Source organism: Bubalus kerabau, chromosome 6, assembly GCF_029407905.1.
Source record: "Bubalus kerabau isolate K-KA32 ecotype Philippines breed swamp buffalo chromosome 6, PCC_UOA_SB_1v2, whole genome shotgun sequence".
Classification (NCBI taxonomy): Eukaryota; Metazoa; Chordata; class Mammalia; order Artiodactyla; family Bovidae; genus Bubalus; species Bubalus kerabau.
In genome coordinates, this window is record NC_073629.1 from 102,562,150 (window position 1) to 102,577,124 (window position 14,975).

Here is a 14,975-nt window from a genome sequence, read left to right on the forward strand (position 1 = left end):
ATATCTGAGGTTATTGATATTTCTCCCTGCAATCTTGATTCCAGCTTGTGCTTCTTCCAGCCCAGCATTTCTCATTATGTACTCTGCATAGAAGTTAAATAAGCAGGGTGACAATATACAGCCTTGACGTACTCCTTTTCCTATTTGGAACCAGTCTGTTGTTCTGTGTCCAGTTCTAACTGTTGCTTAGGACAAGCTTAAGAGTAAGGATAAGCTTGGAAGATGAACCCTCTCTCTGAGGTTGGGGTTCAGATCTCACTGAAGAAGGTATAGTTGCAGAAGGTGGATGGCAGACAAGTTTGCAGGTTTGTAGTCATTGCAGAAGCAGAGCTGGCCCACAGTCACTGATCAAGCAGGAGGGAAACCTCCAGGGTGCAGGTGAGCTGTAGAAAGGGGCTGGGTGCCTGAGAGGGAATGCAAGTACTAGTGTGGGCTGAGGCACAGAATACAGTGTCCATGGTGGGAGGGCTGTGGTGTTGGGGGAGTCAGAGGAGACAACCCTGGGAGTTAGCAGAGGGCCTGAGGGTGGTGGTGTGGGTGGGAGGCCTGCAGTGAGCAGTGTCTGCATTGACAGGGCTGCGGGAGGGTGATCACCGGGCTCTGCTCTGGCTGCAAGGTCAACAAATAGTAATGTGGAGCCAGTGGACGAGGAGATGGCTCAATGGGATAAAATAGAAAGCCTAAAAATAGACACAAGGATATTGGGGAAATAAGTATGAAAGTAACAAATCACTGGAAGAAAAATGAACTAAGAAGTTCTGGGAATGGAGGGAAGGGAGGTGCCTGTGTGGGCCTGAGGCACAGAATACACAGTGTCCACGGTGGGAGGGCTGTGGTGTTGGGGGAGTCAGAGGAGACAACCCTGGGAGTTAGCAGAGGGCCTGAGGGTGTTCTGGTGACCCAGTGGTTAAGAATCTGCCTGCCAGTGCAGGGGACACACGTGCGATCCTGGGCCTGGGAAGATCCCACCTGCTGTGGGGTAACCAGCTTGTGTGCCACAAGTTCTGAGCCTGTGCTCTAGAGCCTGTGCTCTGCAACAAGAGAAGTGACTGCAGTGAGGAACCCACATGGCAACTAGCAGGTAGCCCCTGCTCAACGGAACTAGAGAAAGCCTGCGAAGCAACAAAGACCCAGAGCAGCCAAAAATCAATCAATCAGATTTTTTTTTTTTAAAGAGGGACTTCCCTGGCAGTCCAGGGGTTAAGACTGGACTTCCAATGCAGGGGGCACGGGTTCAATTCCTGGTCGGGGAACTAAGATCCCACATGCTGAGTGGTATGGCCAAAATAAGTAAGAAAGAAAAGAAACTGTTCTGGGATAGCTGCTTAGCCTACTAGCAAAAGCTGATATTAGATCTATAGCTGATTTCATAAGTAAAAGTAATCTCAAATGGATCGAGAATCTAAAAGTAAAATATTCAAGATACAATTACTAGGAAAAAAATAGGTGAATTCCTCTATAACCAGAATTTATTTTATTTTATTTTTTTTTAGAAAGTGTGATTTTTTTATTCATACATTACAAAAGCAAAGCTTCATTCACAATATGAACTGCATACTAGATAAAGTTATTTCAGCATTAAACTGCTCTTAGGAATCCCTAAACAATATAGTGTGTTCTGCAACCATACTCCAGTTTTATATTTTACATACAAAATACGTTCTTTACATCAAAGTACATATTAATGAAACCAAGTTCAAGAAATAATATAACCTCTAAGACTACTTAATGAAAAGTCCTTAGCAGGGAATTTCTTAAAAATAATATTTCCATTTGATAAATATTTTTGTAGAACTTAAATGAGGTTTATCTCTGGACATTTTTTTAGGTAATATTCCCTTTGTCAAACAGTTCTGCAGATGAATGGCAAACACATTTCTAAAATGAGACAGCACTGGAAAATATCCAATTAAATTTTTTCAAAGTAAAAGTCTAGCCTTTACTTGAGTTTCAAGAAGTTGTAGCTACATACTATATTAATAAAAATCTGAAATAAAATTATTTCCTGTTAATCTCATCATAGTTTCTTAAAAAAATATTAGTGGAGATAAATTATCTACCAACTTTAAAAATCTAAACTTATGTTCACTGAACAAAAATAAATTTAGTTTCAAAACATTGCCTGTTATCAGCAAAGTATTATAAATAGTGCATGTTAAACTTTTCTCAACTCATTTCTATAAAATATATGATTAAAAATAAAATGGGAGAAACATATTCAATACTTAATGGAAGATAATATCTTTCTAATACAGAATTCTCAAAAAATTTAAATAAAATCCTAAATATTTTTAAATATACAATACTAAAAAAGTTTCTAAGTTAGATTGGCTTCAAAAACATTAGTGCATTTAGAATTAACTGTAGCTTTCAAGCACTGATACCTTTGGAATACAACTATGCTCTTTAAGTCATAGGAATTTTAACATTATACATTCTAGTTTGTAATTATGAAAAAATTATCTTAACTAAAATGCTCTTTCAAAGCATATTTAATTGTCAGAAAAAAAAAAACAAAAACAACCCACCATATTTGTCACTGTTTGGCCCAGAATATACAGTTAATAAACTGGTTTTAACATGAGAGTTCTTCCTTTTTGTTTAATGAAAACTTCCATTTTCTATTTTGTGGTATTGCTTTTATATGAAGAATAAAATAGAAGAAAAAAATAAATACAAAAGCGTCCAAATGACAGCACCCTGTTTCTGACAGTATATACATACGAGGGTCAAGTTACACATTTGCAAAAGGCTGCTCTAAAACTGATCCGAGGAGCAAGAACTCCAAGCAACAGAGCAGAAGAGACTGCAGACTGGAGATTCACAGGCCTCAGACTGACAAGGAGCGCTGTCTAGAGAAACTCCTCAGTGCTGCTCTTTCCACAGTGCAGTGGAGACTAGATTAAACCACAAGAACTCATTTTAATGGCTTTGTAGTATTTGGAAGAGGGGGCAAAATATCCATTAACTTGGCACTTGGGGGTTTTTGTGGACAGATACCACCAATATTTCCCTTTCACTTACTTTAAGAGTAGAAGTCCTTTTTAGTTAATGCTTAATAATTAAAATGTTTGCTTTAAGAAGCCAATTAGTAACACTTTCAAGATTTGAACCAAATTAAAAATAAAAATTTTGCAAAGTACACAGAAACCAACAGTTAGTAACAATATATCTTATTGTTTGACCAAGCTGTCCTCAGAGTAAGCTAGTTATTACACAATATAAAAACAACAGCCTCCTATTCAAAATTATTCTAGATTTATATAGCAAGTTTTATTTTTGTAAACAAATATGTTTAAATGCATTTTTATATCTATATCCTCTTCTACTAAGGCGACGATTCAGTTCACAGTTTTCATATAGTTTTCTTGCTGTATGTACATGAAAGACTGGCAAAACTGCAAGTAAGTGTTATAACTTGAATTCACAGAAAATATCTTAAATGGCCAATTCTGAAGAGGAGAATAGAATTCATTGTGGACATATGTTCTCATTTTTGTAAATGTTACTTCACCAACACATTTTCCCATTTGTTTCTATATCTACCTTTTCTTGAAAATTATGGGCAATAAATGGATAGAAGGCAGGAAAAGGAAACTTCAGATTTTTTTTTTTTTTTTTTTTTTTTGAAGGACCACATTTCCTAGGAATAAGATGGATGACTTCCACTGTACCTCTTTGGTCATCAAAGGAATGGAAGGAATAACAGATTCTCAGTTTGGTTGTAAAATTCATATGTAACATTAGAATGAAGATTTAAATGAAAAATTCAAATTAAAAGGAAAAAAGGCATCTTCATAGATAACCCTCTGATATTTCTAGTGTTCTGGAGTACTTACTGGTAGTTTTTAAAATAAATTACAATAAAAAGAATACAATGGAAAACTGCTGTGTTTAAACTAGAAGCTGAATAAGCAGGTATTTTAAATATTAAACTCCACTTTCAATTTACAGTTTTAAAGTTTCATTTATTTTCAGAACTTTTACTTCATATATTTATAACTTTAATTTTAAAAGAATTAAATGTTTTACATTTGCCCTTATGGAAAAAAGAAAGGTTTACTACACTGATACTGCTTTACTATTACCAGTTGAAATTAAACTATTTCAACTGGTAATAGTTGAAATATTCAACTAAGCTATGTTAACTAATTTTTAATTAAGGGCAATTTCAAAGGCAATTCCTCTAAATATCATTGAAATAAGTTGGAATAGATTTTGAAAGAGAAAGTAATTAATTCTACCATTTTGAAATTATGGCAGAAATAACACCTAGCTGTAATTTAGATGTTGAAATACCAAGAGTATCCATCAGCCTTGACGTTTTTATGGACTGTAAATGTGAGAAATTTAAATAACCACTTGTAAGATTATGATTGCACTCAAATTCTCAAATGTCTAAATGAAAGGAAAAAAATTAAGATACCAATGTGTCCAATTCTTCTAATACATAAATGACCCCGATGAGGCTTCTATGAAAAAAGAAAACAGACATTTTGTTTCCACTGTCAAACTCATACTCTATACGTATAAAACTTTTTTTTTTTTTTTTTAATTTTATTTTATTTTTAAACTTTACATAACTGTATTAGATTTGCCAAATATCAAAATGAATCCGCCACAGGTATACATGTGTTCCCCATCCTGAACCCTCCTCCCTCCTCCCTCCCCATTCCATCCCTCTGGGTCCTCCCAGTGCACCAGCCCCAAGCATCCAGTATCGTGCATCGAACCTGGACTGGCAACTCATTAACTTTAAATGAGCAGACACCTTATTAGGGATGACACCACCCCACCCCTCCCCCACAAAAAACAACAGTAAATTGCAAAACACAAAAAGGCCAGCCGAGGAGAGCAAAGTGTGATTGTGTTCAGTGTTGGTTATGCTGCCCTCTTGCAAAACGACAGGCAAAATCATCCTTGTTTTTACATTTGCACCCACATATGTTACACTGAAAAGGATTTTCATACCCATGACATCCCATGTGGATAGTGTAAAGGATATTGTCGGCAAAGTACAGGTCACAGTGCTGGCAGTGGTGGAGAAGCTGCGGGTCCTGGACTGGCAGGGTGGGAGCTGGAGTGCTCGGCTGGCTGTTTCCCATGCTTGGAGTACTTGTGTGGGCACTTGGCTCACTGCTCGGCCCTGCCACCGGACTGCAGTTCCTCTGGCCGTGTGGCGGCCGAGGCTCGGGGCTGGCGGGAGAGGAGCTCTGAGGAAGACTTGCTGACACGGCAGAAACCACTGCCTGGGCGGAGGGCTGCTGCATCATGAAGGGCTTCTCCTCGGCGCAGGGAACTACGTCAGGGGACGCGGGGTTTTGGTTTTCAGGTGGCAAACTGGACAGCTGTCCGGCTAGAGTTGAGAGCTGGTTTAAAGGGTTGTCGACCATGAGTTCTTGGGGGTCTCTTGGCAGGCCTCCAGTTGGTGTCGTTTTCGCCATACTTTCATAGGAGTCAGTCTGGATATTTGGGATTTTGTGGGTAAAATCCCACAAAATTAAGGTAGTCTGGCTTCTGAACCACCATGGAAGGTGGGCTTAAGTTGATGAGTGCTCTTCTGCTATAGTTCAGGTTGCTGGTTTTCTTCTGTAAACCCCCCCACATTTTCTTGCTGCTTAAGGAAGACCTAGTACCTTTAATTGGTACCATTTTATGCTTGTGCCTTCGATGATGGGACAGGTTGCTTCGGTCACTGCAGCGGAAGGAACACAATTCACATTTGTATGGTTTTTCTCCTGTATGGGAACGCATGTGGGCTTCCAGATGACGCTCATAGGCAGATGCAAATGGACACAAGTGACATCGATGAGGTTTCTCACCTGTGTGAATTCTAATGTGTTCAATGAGCCGGGCGGTGCCTTTGCTGGCATAGTTGCAATACCGACACTTGAGCTTTCCATCAAAGGTCCTTTCAAACCCGCCTACTAACATTCCTGAGTTTTCACCCAGGGAAACTTCAACAGATGGGTGATCAAGTCCATTTTGATCACCATCTGTTCCAGCTCCCTGAAGAGCCTCTGCTTCTTTGTCCCCACTAACTGATCCAGAAATCATGTTGACATGATGGGTCTGCTGAGTTAGGTATTCCTGGAAATCTTTCACAAAGTCCAAAGGCTCCGGTTTCTTCTCACCCATCTTTGATTTTGATATATATATATATGTATACATATATGAATATTTCTGAAGTTTACAGTTCGTTATACCGCCTGACAGTCGCACCGAGGAACCCCCACCGCCTTGTTCAACGCCGCTGCCGTCGCCGTCGCCCCCGCCGTCTTCGCCCCCGCCGCCGCCATGTTTTTGTGTTATAACCAGAATTTAGACAAAGGGTTCTAACTATGACTCAAATCCAGACGCGATAAAAGTAGGTGAGGAAAATTGATTGCATGAAAATAAAAATCTTTTACACGGCTGTAAGTATACATATAGATGGTAGATAAAATCAAAAGACAACTCAAACTCTAAAAATGAGGGGAGAATACACCAAAACCAAGAGGGGAAAATGGACAAAATCATAAACAGATAATTCACATTAAAGAATAATAGACCATAAATGTGTTAGTCGCTCAGTCATGTCTGACTCTTTGCGACCCCATGGACTATAGCCTGCCAGGCACCACTGCCCATGGGATTCTCCAGACAAGAATACTGGAGTGGGTTGCCATTCCCTTCTCCAGGGGATCTTCCAGATGCAGGGATCGAACCTAGGTCTCCTGCATTGCAGGCAGACTCTTTACCATCTGAACCACCAGGGAAGCCAGCGAGGGTAAAATAAAAGGGTTCAATACTAAAGTAACTGAATGCTAAAATATATGAAATAAATATATGAAAAGAAATCTAGTTGTCATTCATTATTTGAAAGTTAGAGTGACAGAGTTTATTTTCCTGGGCTCCAAAAATCACTGCAGATGGTGACTGCAGGCACAAAATTGGAAAACGCTTGCTCCTTGGCAGAAAAGTTATGACAAACAAAGATGGCTGCATTACAAAGAACTGATGCTTTCGAACTGTGGTGCTGCAGAAATACTCTTGAGAGTCCCTTGGACTGCGAGGAGACCAAACCAGTTAGTCCTAAAGAAAATCAACCCTGAATAGTCATTGGAAGGACTGATGCTGAAGCTGAAGCTCCAATACTTTGGCCACCTGATGAGAAGAACTGACTCACTGGAAAAGACCCTGAAGCTGGGAAAGATTGACAACAGGAGAAGAGGGTGACAGAAAATGAGATGGTTGGATGGCATCACCGACCCAATGAACATGAGTTTGAGCCAACTCCAGGAGATAGTGAAGGGCAGGGAAGCCTGGTGTGCTGCAGTCCACAGGGTCGTCAAAAGTCAGACACAACTGAGTGACTGAACAACAATAAAGGGAGAAAAATAGTAAGCCTCAAAGAGATCCAACTAATTCCAAGTAAAACTCATGCCAGAAATAAAAGCTAACACCACACTTACAGGAATAAAACAATCCAACAATCAACAGTGTAAATTCACAATTTTCTGATATTCAGAAAATAAATTGTCAGCCATTCAAAGACTGAAAAAAAATTTGAGTATTACTGATCTTTGGGGCAATGCTTCCCAGGTGGCACTAGTGATAAAGAACCCATTTGTCAATACAGGAGACACTAGAGACGCTGGTCCAATCCTTGGATTGGGAAGATCCCCTGGAGAAGGGCAAGGCACCCCACTCCAGTATTCTTGCCTGGAGAATCCTATGGACAGAGGAGCCTGGTGGGCTACCGTCCAGAGGGTCGCAAAGAGTCGGACATGACTGAAATGTCTGCCTTTGTTGGACTGTGTGTCAAACTGTGTGTCTGTGTGTCAGAAGGAGAGGAGGGGTGACAAAAATTGACAAAACAATGGCCAAATTTTTTCCAAATTTTATTAAGACAATAAAACTTTAAAGAAGCTTCAGTTCAGTTCAGTCGCTCAGTTGTGTCCGACTCTTTGCCACCCCATGAATTGCAGCACGCCAGGCCTCCCTTATTCATCACCAACTCCCAGAGTTCACTCAAACTCACGTCCATCGAGTCAGTGATACCATCCAGCCATCTCATCCTCTGTCGTCCCCTTCTCCTCCTGCCCCCAATCCCTCCCAGCATCAGAGTCTTTTCCAGTGAGTCAACTCTTCGCATGAGGTGGCCAAAGTACTGGAGTTTCAGCTTTAGCATCATTCCTTCCAAAGAACACCCAGGACTGATCTCCTTTAGAATGGACTGGTTGGATCTCCTTGCAGTCCAAGGGACTCTAAAGAGTCTTCTCCAACACCACAGTTCAAAAGCATCAGTTCTTTGGCCCTCAGCTTTCTTCACAGTCCAACTCTCACATCCATACGTGACCACTGGAAAAACCATAGCCTTAACTAGACGGACCTTTGTTGGCAAAGTAATATCTCTGCTTTTCAATATGCTATCTAGGTTGGTCATAACTTTCCTTCCAAGGAGTAAGCGTCTTTTAATTTCATGGCTGCAATCACCATTTGCAGTGATTTAGAGCCCAAAAAAATAAAGTCTGACACTGTTTCCCCATCTATTTCCCATGAAGCGATGGGACCAGATGCCATGATCTTAGTTTTCTGAATGTTGAGCTTTAAGCCAACTTTTTCACTCTGCTCTTTCACTTTCATCAAGAGGTTTTTGAGTTCCTCTTCACTTTCTGCCATAAGGGTGGTGTCATCTGCATATGAGGTTATTGATATTTCTCCTGGCAATCTTGATTCCAGCTTGTGCTTCTTCCAGCCCAGCATTTCTCATTATGTACTCTGCATAGAAGTTAAATAAGCAGGGTGACAATATACAGCCTTGATGTACTCCTTTTCCTATTTGGAACCAGTCTGTTGTTCCATGTCCAGTTCTAACTGTTGCTTCCTGACCTGCATACAGATTTCTCAAGAGGCAGGTCAGGTGGTCTGGTATTCCCATCTCTTTCAGAATTTTCCACAATTTATTGTGATCCACACAGTCAAAGGCTTTGGCATAGTCAATAAAGCAGAAATAGATGTTTTTCTGGAATGCTCTTGTTTTTTTGATGATCCAGCGGATGTTGGCAATTTGATCTCTGGTTCCTCTGCCTTTTCTAAAACCAGGTTGAACATCTGGAAGTTCATGGTTCGTGTATTGCTGAAGCCTGGCTTGGAGAATTTTGAGCATTATTTTACTAGCTTGTGAGATGAGTGCAATTGTGCGGTAGTTTAAGCATTCTTTGGCATTGCCTTTTTTTGGGACTGGAATGAAAACTGACCTTTTCCAGTCCTGTGGCCACTGCTGAGTTTTTCAAATTTGCTGGCATACCGAGTGCAGCACTTTGACAGCATCATCTTTCAGGATTTGAAATAGCTCAACTGGAATTCTATCACCTCCACTAGCTTTGTGCATAGTGATGCCTTCTAATGCCCACTTGACTTCACATTCCAGGATGTCTAGCTCTAGGTAAGTGATCACACCATCATGATCATCTGGGTCATGAAGATCTTTTTTGTACAGTTCTTCTGTGTATTCTTGACACCTCTTCTTAATATCTTCTGATTCTGTTAGTTCCATACCATTTCTGTCCTTTATCAAGCCCATCTTTGCATGAAATGTTCCCTTGGTATCTCTAATTTTCTTGACGAGATCTCTAGTCTTTCCCATTCTGTTGTTTTCCTCTATTTCTTTACATTGATCGCTGAAGAAGGCTTTCTTATCTCTTCTTGCTATTCTTTGGAACTCTGCATTCAGATGCTTCTATCTTTCCATTCCTCCTTTGCTTTTTGCTTCTCTTCTTTTCACAGCTATTTGTACGGCCTCCTCAGACAGCCATTTTGCTTTTTTGCATTTTTTTCCCATGGGGGTGGTCTTGATCCCTGTCTCCTGTACAATGTCACAAACCTCCGTCCATAGTTCATCAGGCACTCTGTCTATCAGATCTAGTCCCTTAAATCTATTTCTCACTTCCACTGTATAATCATAAAGGGTTTGATTTAGGTCATACCTGAATGGTCTAGTGGTTTTCCCTACTTTCTTCAATTTAAGTCTGAATTTGGCAATAAGGAGTTCATGATCTGAGCCACAGTCAGCTCCCAGTCTTGTTTTTGCTGTATGTATAGAGCTTCTCCATCTCTGGCTGCAAAGAATATAATCAATCTGATTTTGGTGTCAGCCATCTGGTGATGTCCATGTGTAGAGTCTTCTCTTGTGTTGTTGGAAGAGGGTGTTTGCTATGACCAGTGTGTTCTCTTGGCAAAACTCTATTAGCTTTTGCCCTACTTCATTCTGTATTCCAAGGCCAAATTTGCCTGTTACTCCAGGTGTTTCTTGACTTCCTACTTTTGCATTCAAGTGCCCTATAACAAAAAGGACATCTTTTGGGGTGTTACTTCTAAAAGGTCTTGTAGGTCTCCATAGAACCATTCAACTTCAGCTTCTTCAGCATTACTAGTTGGGGCATAGGCTTGGATTACTGTGATATTGAATGGTTTGCCTTGGAAACGAACAGAGATCATTCTGTCATTTTTGAGATTGCATCCAAGTATTGCATTTCAGATTCTTTTGTTGACCATGATGGCTACTCCATTTCTTCTGAGGGATTCCTGCCCACAGTAGTAGACATAATGGTCATCTGAGTTAAATTCACCCATTCTAGTCCATTTTAGCTTGCTGATTCCTAGAATGTTGACGTTCACTCTTGCCATCTCCTGTTCGCCCACTTCTAATTTGCCTTGATTCATGGACCTAACATTCCAGGTTGCTATGCAATATTGCTCTTTACAGCATCGGACCTTGTTTCTGTCACCACATCTACAACTGGGTATTGTTTTTGCTTTGGCTCCATCCCTTCTTTCTTTCTGGAGTATTTCTCCATTGATCTCCAGTAGCATATTGGGCACCTACTGACCTGGGGAGTTCCTCTTTCAGTGTCCTATCATTTTGCCTTTTCATACTGTTCATGGGGTTCTCAAGGCAAGAATACTTTGGCCTAGTATAGTCACCTTCAGAAACTTGTCCTCACAGCATGCTGTACATTTCCCACCTCCCTCCCATACGAGGTTGTGACCTCCAAGGGTGGAGGCCTGTTTTTCCCACCGTTGCAGCATACATGGCGCACTCTTGCCCACTCTGGTTCCTACCTGCTCCCATTCCTCAGTGAAAGTGATGGGTCACCAACAGATCTCTCTTGCAACCCAACAAGCAACCTGTCCTGCTGACCCTACCAGCAGGGATGCCAAGAAACCAGCCCTGGCCCACTAAGTCTGGGATGCTCCACTCCATGGAAGGGACCCAGTGCTCAGGTGGAAACCAAAGGGACTTCGGATACCTAAGACTCCTGTCCTTGGGGCCAGAAATTGGTCACAAAAGATTGCCCTCTGCCCCAATTTTTAAAAATCAGATCCATTACCGTGGCTCACAATTGGGGTGGAAGCCACCAGGATGCCAGGCCCAAGTATGAGGGAGTCACTTAGGAAACAGACCAAGGTGTCCTGCAGGACAGGGTCAGGGTGGAAGGGAGAGAGGCAGGCACAACCAAGGCCATGAGAATGCCCCCAGATGCCCAGAAGAAATCTGAGTCCACAGAGGTTTGACTCTTCTCCTTGGCAGCATGGAGCACTTTCAGAACTTTCATCCATGATCTTTCTGCCCTCCAGCAAGGCACTGTCATTCTCTGAGTCCTTACTGTCCAGCACAGAGCATGATCAAAGGCAGACATCCAGGAAATGGGAGACCCAACTAGCCCCCATAAACCCTTTAGGTCTGATTCAGGCACCTCTTTGAGAAGTCTTTCTTCCTTGACTCATCCTTTCGTTTTCTCTGTGCCCCTCACTATGAGTTGTTCCTCACAGCCGTGGTGCTGTCTGTATTGTGGGTTCTTTAATGAACATGTGCTGAATGAAAGGAAGCTTGCAGGTTGACTGTCCTCAGAGCAGATTACCAGATCCAGCTTCCCTCTGCTTGGAATTCTCTTTATTCATCTGATGGGTTTATTTCAACACTAGGGGGTTACTAGATGTTATGTACCCTTGCTTACTGAGCTCAAGGGTCACCTCCTCCAGAAAGTCTTTGACCTTCCCCCTTAAGGTATTCTTCCTCTCCATGGCCATTGCACCAAGGGGGACCTCTCAGCTTCTAGATCAAGATAGTCCCTGGGCCACAAGAACCAGACCTGATTCATTTCACTGTGGCCATCTCCTGAAAGTGCTGGGCCTAGGAGATACCTGTAGAAGATATCACCTCTAAGGTAAGAGATCCACCTCTGAAGTGGACAGCTCCTGACTGGGATCCCAGCTCTGCTACTTGAGGACTTAGGCCAGTTCCTATTAGTTTGCTGGTCAGTAAAACAGCCAGCTGAGGTACAGAAATGAGGTTCTGAACCAACTGTGGTTGAGTTGCCAGGGGAGTCATTATGCCCTTAACCCCACGGGAGGGGCAGGGCAGAACAGGCCCTGTGATATTTAGGAGTCCAGGTACCTGGGCTTGGTAGGGGGCAGAGGGGAAATTACAGTGGGGTTCATCCTTCTCTGTCCCAGTCTAGTGTCCTCCACCCACGAGTCACCTAGAAAACAGAGCCTGGAACATGAACTAAGTATCAGTGTTTTATTTGGGTGACAAAAACCCGAGGCATTGAGGATGAGAAAAGGGACACAAGGTAAGAAGAATGGGAGGTAATGCAAGGTGACAGTGCACAGTCTGCTTCACGACAAGCCTGGAAGAGCCACAGAAGCTGTGTGCACTGGCTGCCTGGGAGGTCTCCCCACTGGGAGAAATCCTGCACCAGTTCAGGGAAGGGAGGGAAGAAGAGGGAATTTATCCGCCTGGATTTCTCCCAACTCCCAATAGTCAAACACTACTCCTGGAGCATTAACTCTTCCACACTCCTGGGTTGCTAGTGGCTACTTGAGATGTCAGATCCCATGCCCTGTGGGGAGCATTTCATCCAAGTCTGGAAATGATGGGAGGAGACAAATTGGATATGTGGCTAACGAGTGCCAGAGAGCATTTGATGTTGTACATAAGACGTGTTCACAACAGTCCAATACTGTTTTTCTCATTTATCAGAAGAGGAAACCTGGCACAATGGTCAAAAACCTTTCCCAAGGTCACATGGCTAGTAAGTGGTAATTCAGGATTTGAACATAGTCTGGCTCTGGAAACTGTCAAAGACCAAGATAAGGAACTTGGATTTTGTGTAGCAGGCAAAGGAGAGTCGCTAAAGGGTTTCAAGCTGGGAGTGACATAAGATAAAGAGCTTTTGACTAAAGCTCCCATTCTTTACTTTGCTCCATCTTCCCATGTGGCTGAACTTGGCACAAGTAGGTGGCCCCAGAGATGTGAGGACATCCAACACAGTTTCTGAGGAGCCCTGACTGGGTCCAGAGCTCATACGGGCTTCACCATTGCCTCATAATCTTAGTGTCTTCATCAAAGCCTACACCCACCAAAGAGACTAGCTGGTCAGAGGCATGCAGGATCTGGGTGGAGAAGCCAAAATGAGGGGATGAGCAGATTGACCTAAAGACCAGGAGTAGGAGGAGGACCAGCCATACATCCATTGTCAGCAGGTGGGTCTGGAGATCTTGGCGTCCGCATATGAGTCCTTTGGTGTTGCCTGAGATGGTCAGATCTCATGAATTGTCGGCCGCACTGGTCACATTTATGTGGTCGATGTTTGGTGTGTATGCGAGTATGTCTTCCAAGTTCATCAGAACGGAAGAAGGACCAAGTACAGGCTTCCCACATGCATTTATAGGGCCGTTCACCTGGGGAATGACAAGGGAGAGAAGAAATTTAGAGGAACAGGCTAGCAGGTAGGAAGAAAGGGGTCTGACCCGATGAAGCAGAGCCGTCAATGTTGAGGAATCAGAAGGAAAAATGTAGGAAAGCAGTGAGGGGATGGCATAACTAGCAGTCTCCATCATCTCAGCACAGGCATACCAGACTGTGGGAAAGCAGGTCAGTGGGGCCACCAGAGCTTGATCCCAAGCTTTAAGGATGACGGGCTAATTTCAAACCATTACAAACCACAAATCTAAAACCAGAGATTCCTCCACCCACCCTACATGTCTGATATTTCATTTACCTGTGTGTTTGCGTTGGTGACTCACGAGGTGGGAGCGCTTAGTGTAAGCTTTTTCACAGTTCTCATAGTCGCAGCGGTAAGGCCTTGAAACTGGGGATCTCCGCTTGGGAGCCTTTTCCTGGGTCCTGGAGTACTGCTGCTCTGCTCTTTGTGGACCAGGTATGGGCTGCTTAGGTAGGAAGGGGTCTTCTTGGGAGACTGGCTGGTTCACAAAAGAGCCCTGGGATTCCAAAGCCAGCAATAATGGAGATCCACCTGGGGGCATCCCAAAGTTGTGGGGCTGTCTAGGAGGCAACATCTGAGCCACAGAAGGGAGCATTGCTTGGGCCTCAGTGGAAGGCACGGTTGGATTTAATAATGTTTTAGGTGGTAAAGGGTCTCTGTTAGAAGCTATTGTTGGGAGACCAGGATAAGACATTGTTCGCATTCTGATGTGGGACATCATTGGGATTCCACTGGGAGGTGAGGCTGGTGGCCCATTAAGGGGCATCCTTAGATTCCCACCAAAGGTCATGGCCATCCCTGGAATATTGGGCTCTCCTAAGGGCATCATCTGGGGTTCCTTGAAAATCATCATTCCTGGTTGTGAAGGAGACATTCCTTGAGTGAAAGTCATCTGGGAAGGGGTGAAAGTCAGTTGGGGGCAGTAGCTCACACGGTGGTCAGGCAGTGCCATACTGAACTGTGGCCCCATTTCACTGGCATTCTGCCTGGGTGCCTCAGCAGAAGCCAAGGGGATCCTCTGCAGCTCTGTGCACTGAGGGATGTGTTGAATGCCTAATGGACTATGGTTCCAAGAAGTGTGCATTCCACTGCTTCCGGGAGATGAAGACATGTTCAAGATGGACATTGACTTCTCAGCATCCTTGGAGAAAGAAAGTCAGGGGAGATTTACCATAGCTTAAACCACACTTCCACATGTCC

At 42.9% G+C, this 14,975-nt stretch overlaps 2 protein-coding genes across 2 annotated transcripts in view; both read right to left on the reverse strand.

The window, feature by feature from the left end:
• Positions 1-4,871: 4,871 nt before the first annotated feature.
• Positions 4,872-6,297, reverse strand: LOC129655555 (zinc finger protein Pegasus-like). The gene is given in 2 exon segments (XM_055586106.1): positions 4,872-5,492; positions 5,494-6,297. Coding segments are annotated over 2 exon segments (1,299 nt in total). The 5' UTR covers positions 6,172-6,297.
• Positions 6,298-12,554: 6,257 nt separating this feature from the next.
• Positions 12,555-14,975, reverse strand: part of LOC129655556 (Krueppel-like factor 17) — a 116,647-nt gene continuing 114,226 nt past the window's right edge. The window contains exons 3-4 of the mRNA XM_055586107.1: positions 14,052-14,916; positions 12,555-13,731 (exon numbers count right to left, since the gene is read on the reverse strand). Of these exons, the coding sequence (XP_055442082.1) occupies positions 13,484-13,731; positions 14,052-14,916 (1,113 nt within the window). The 3' untranslated portion in view covers positions 12,555-13,483. The remainder of the gene's footprint in view (positions 13,732-14,051; positions 14,917-14,975) is intronic.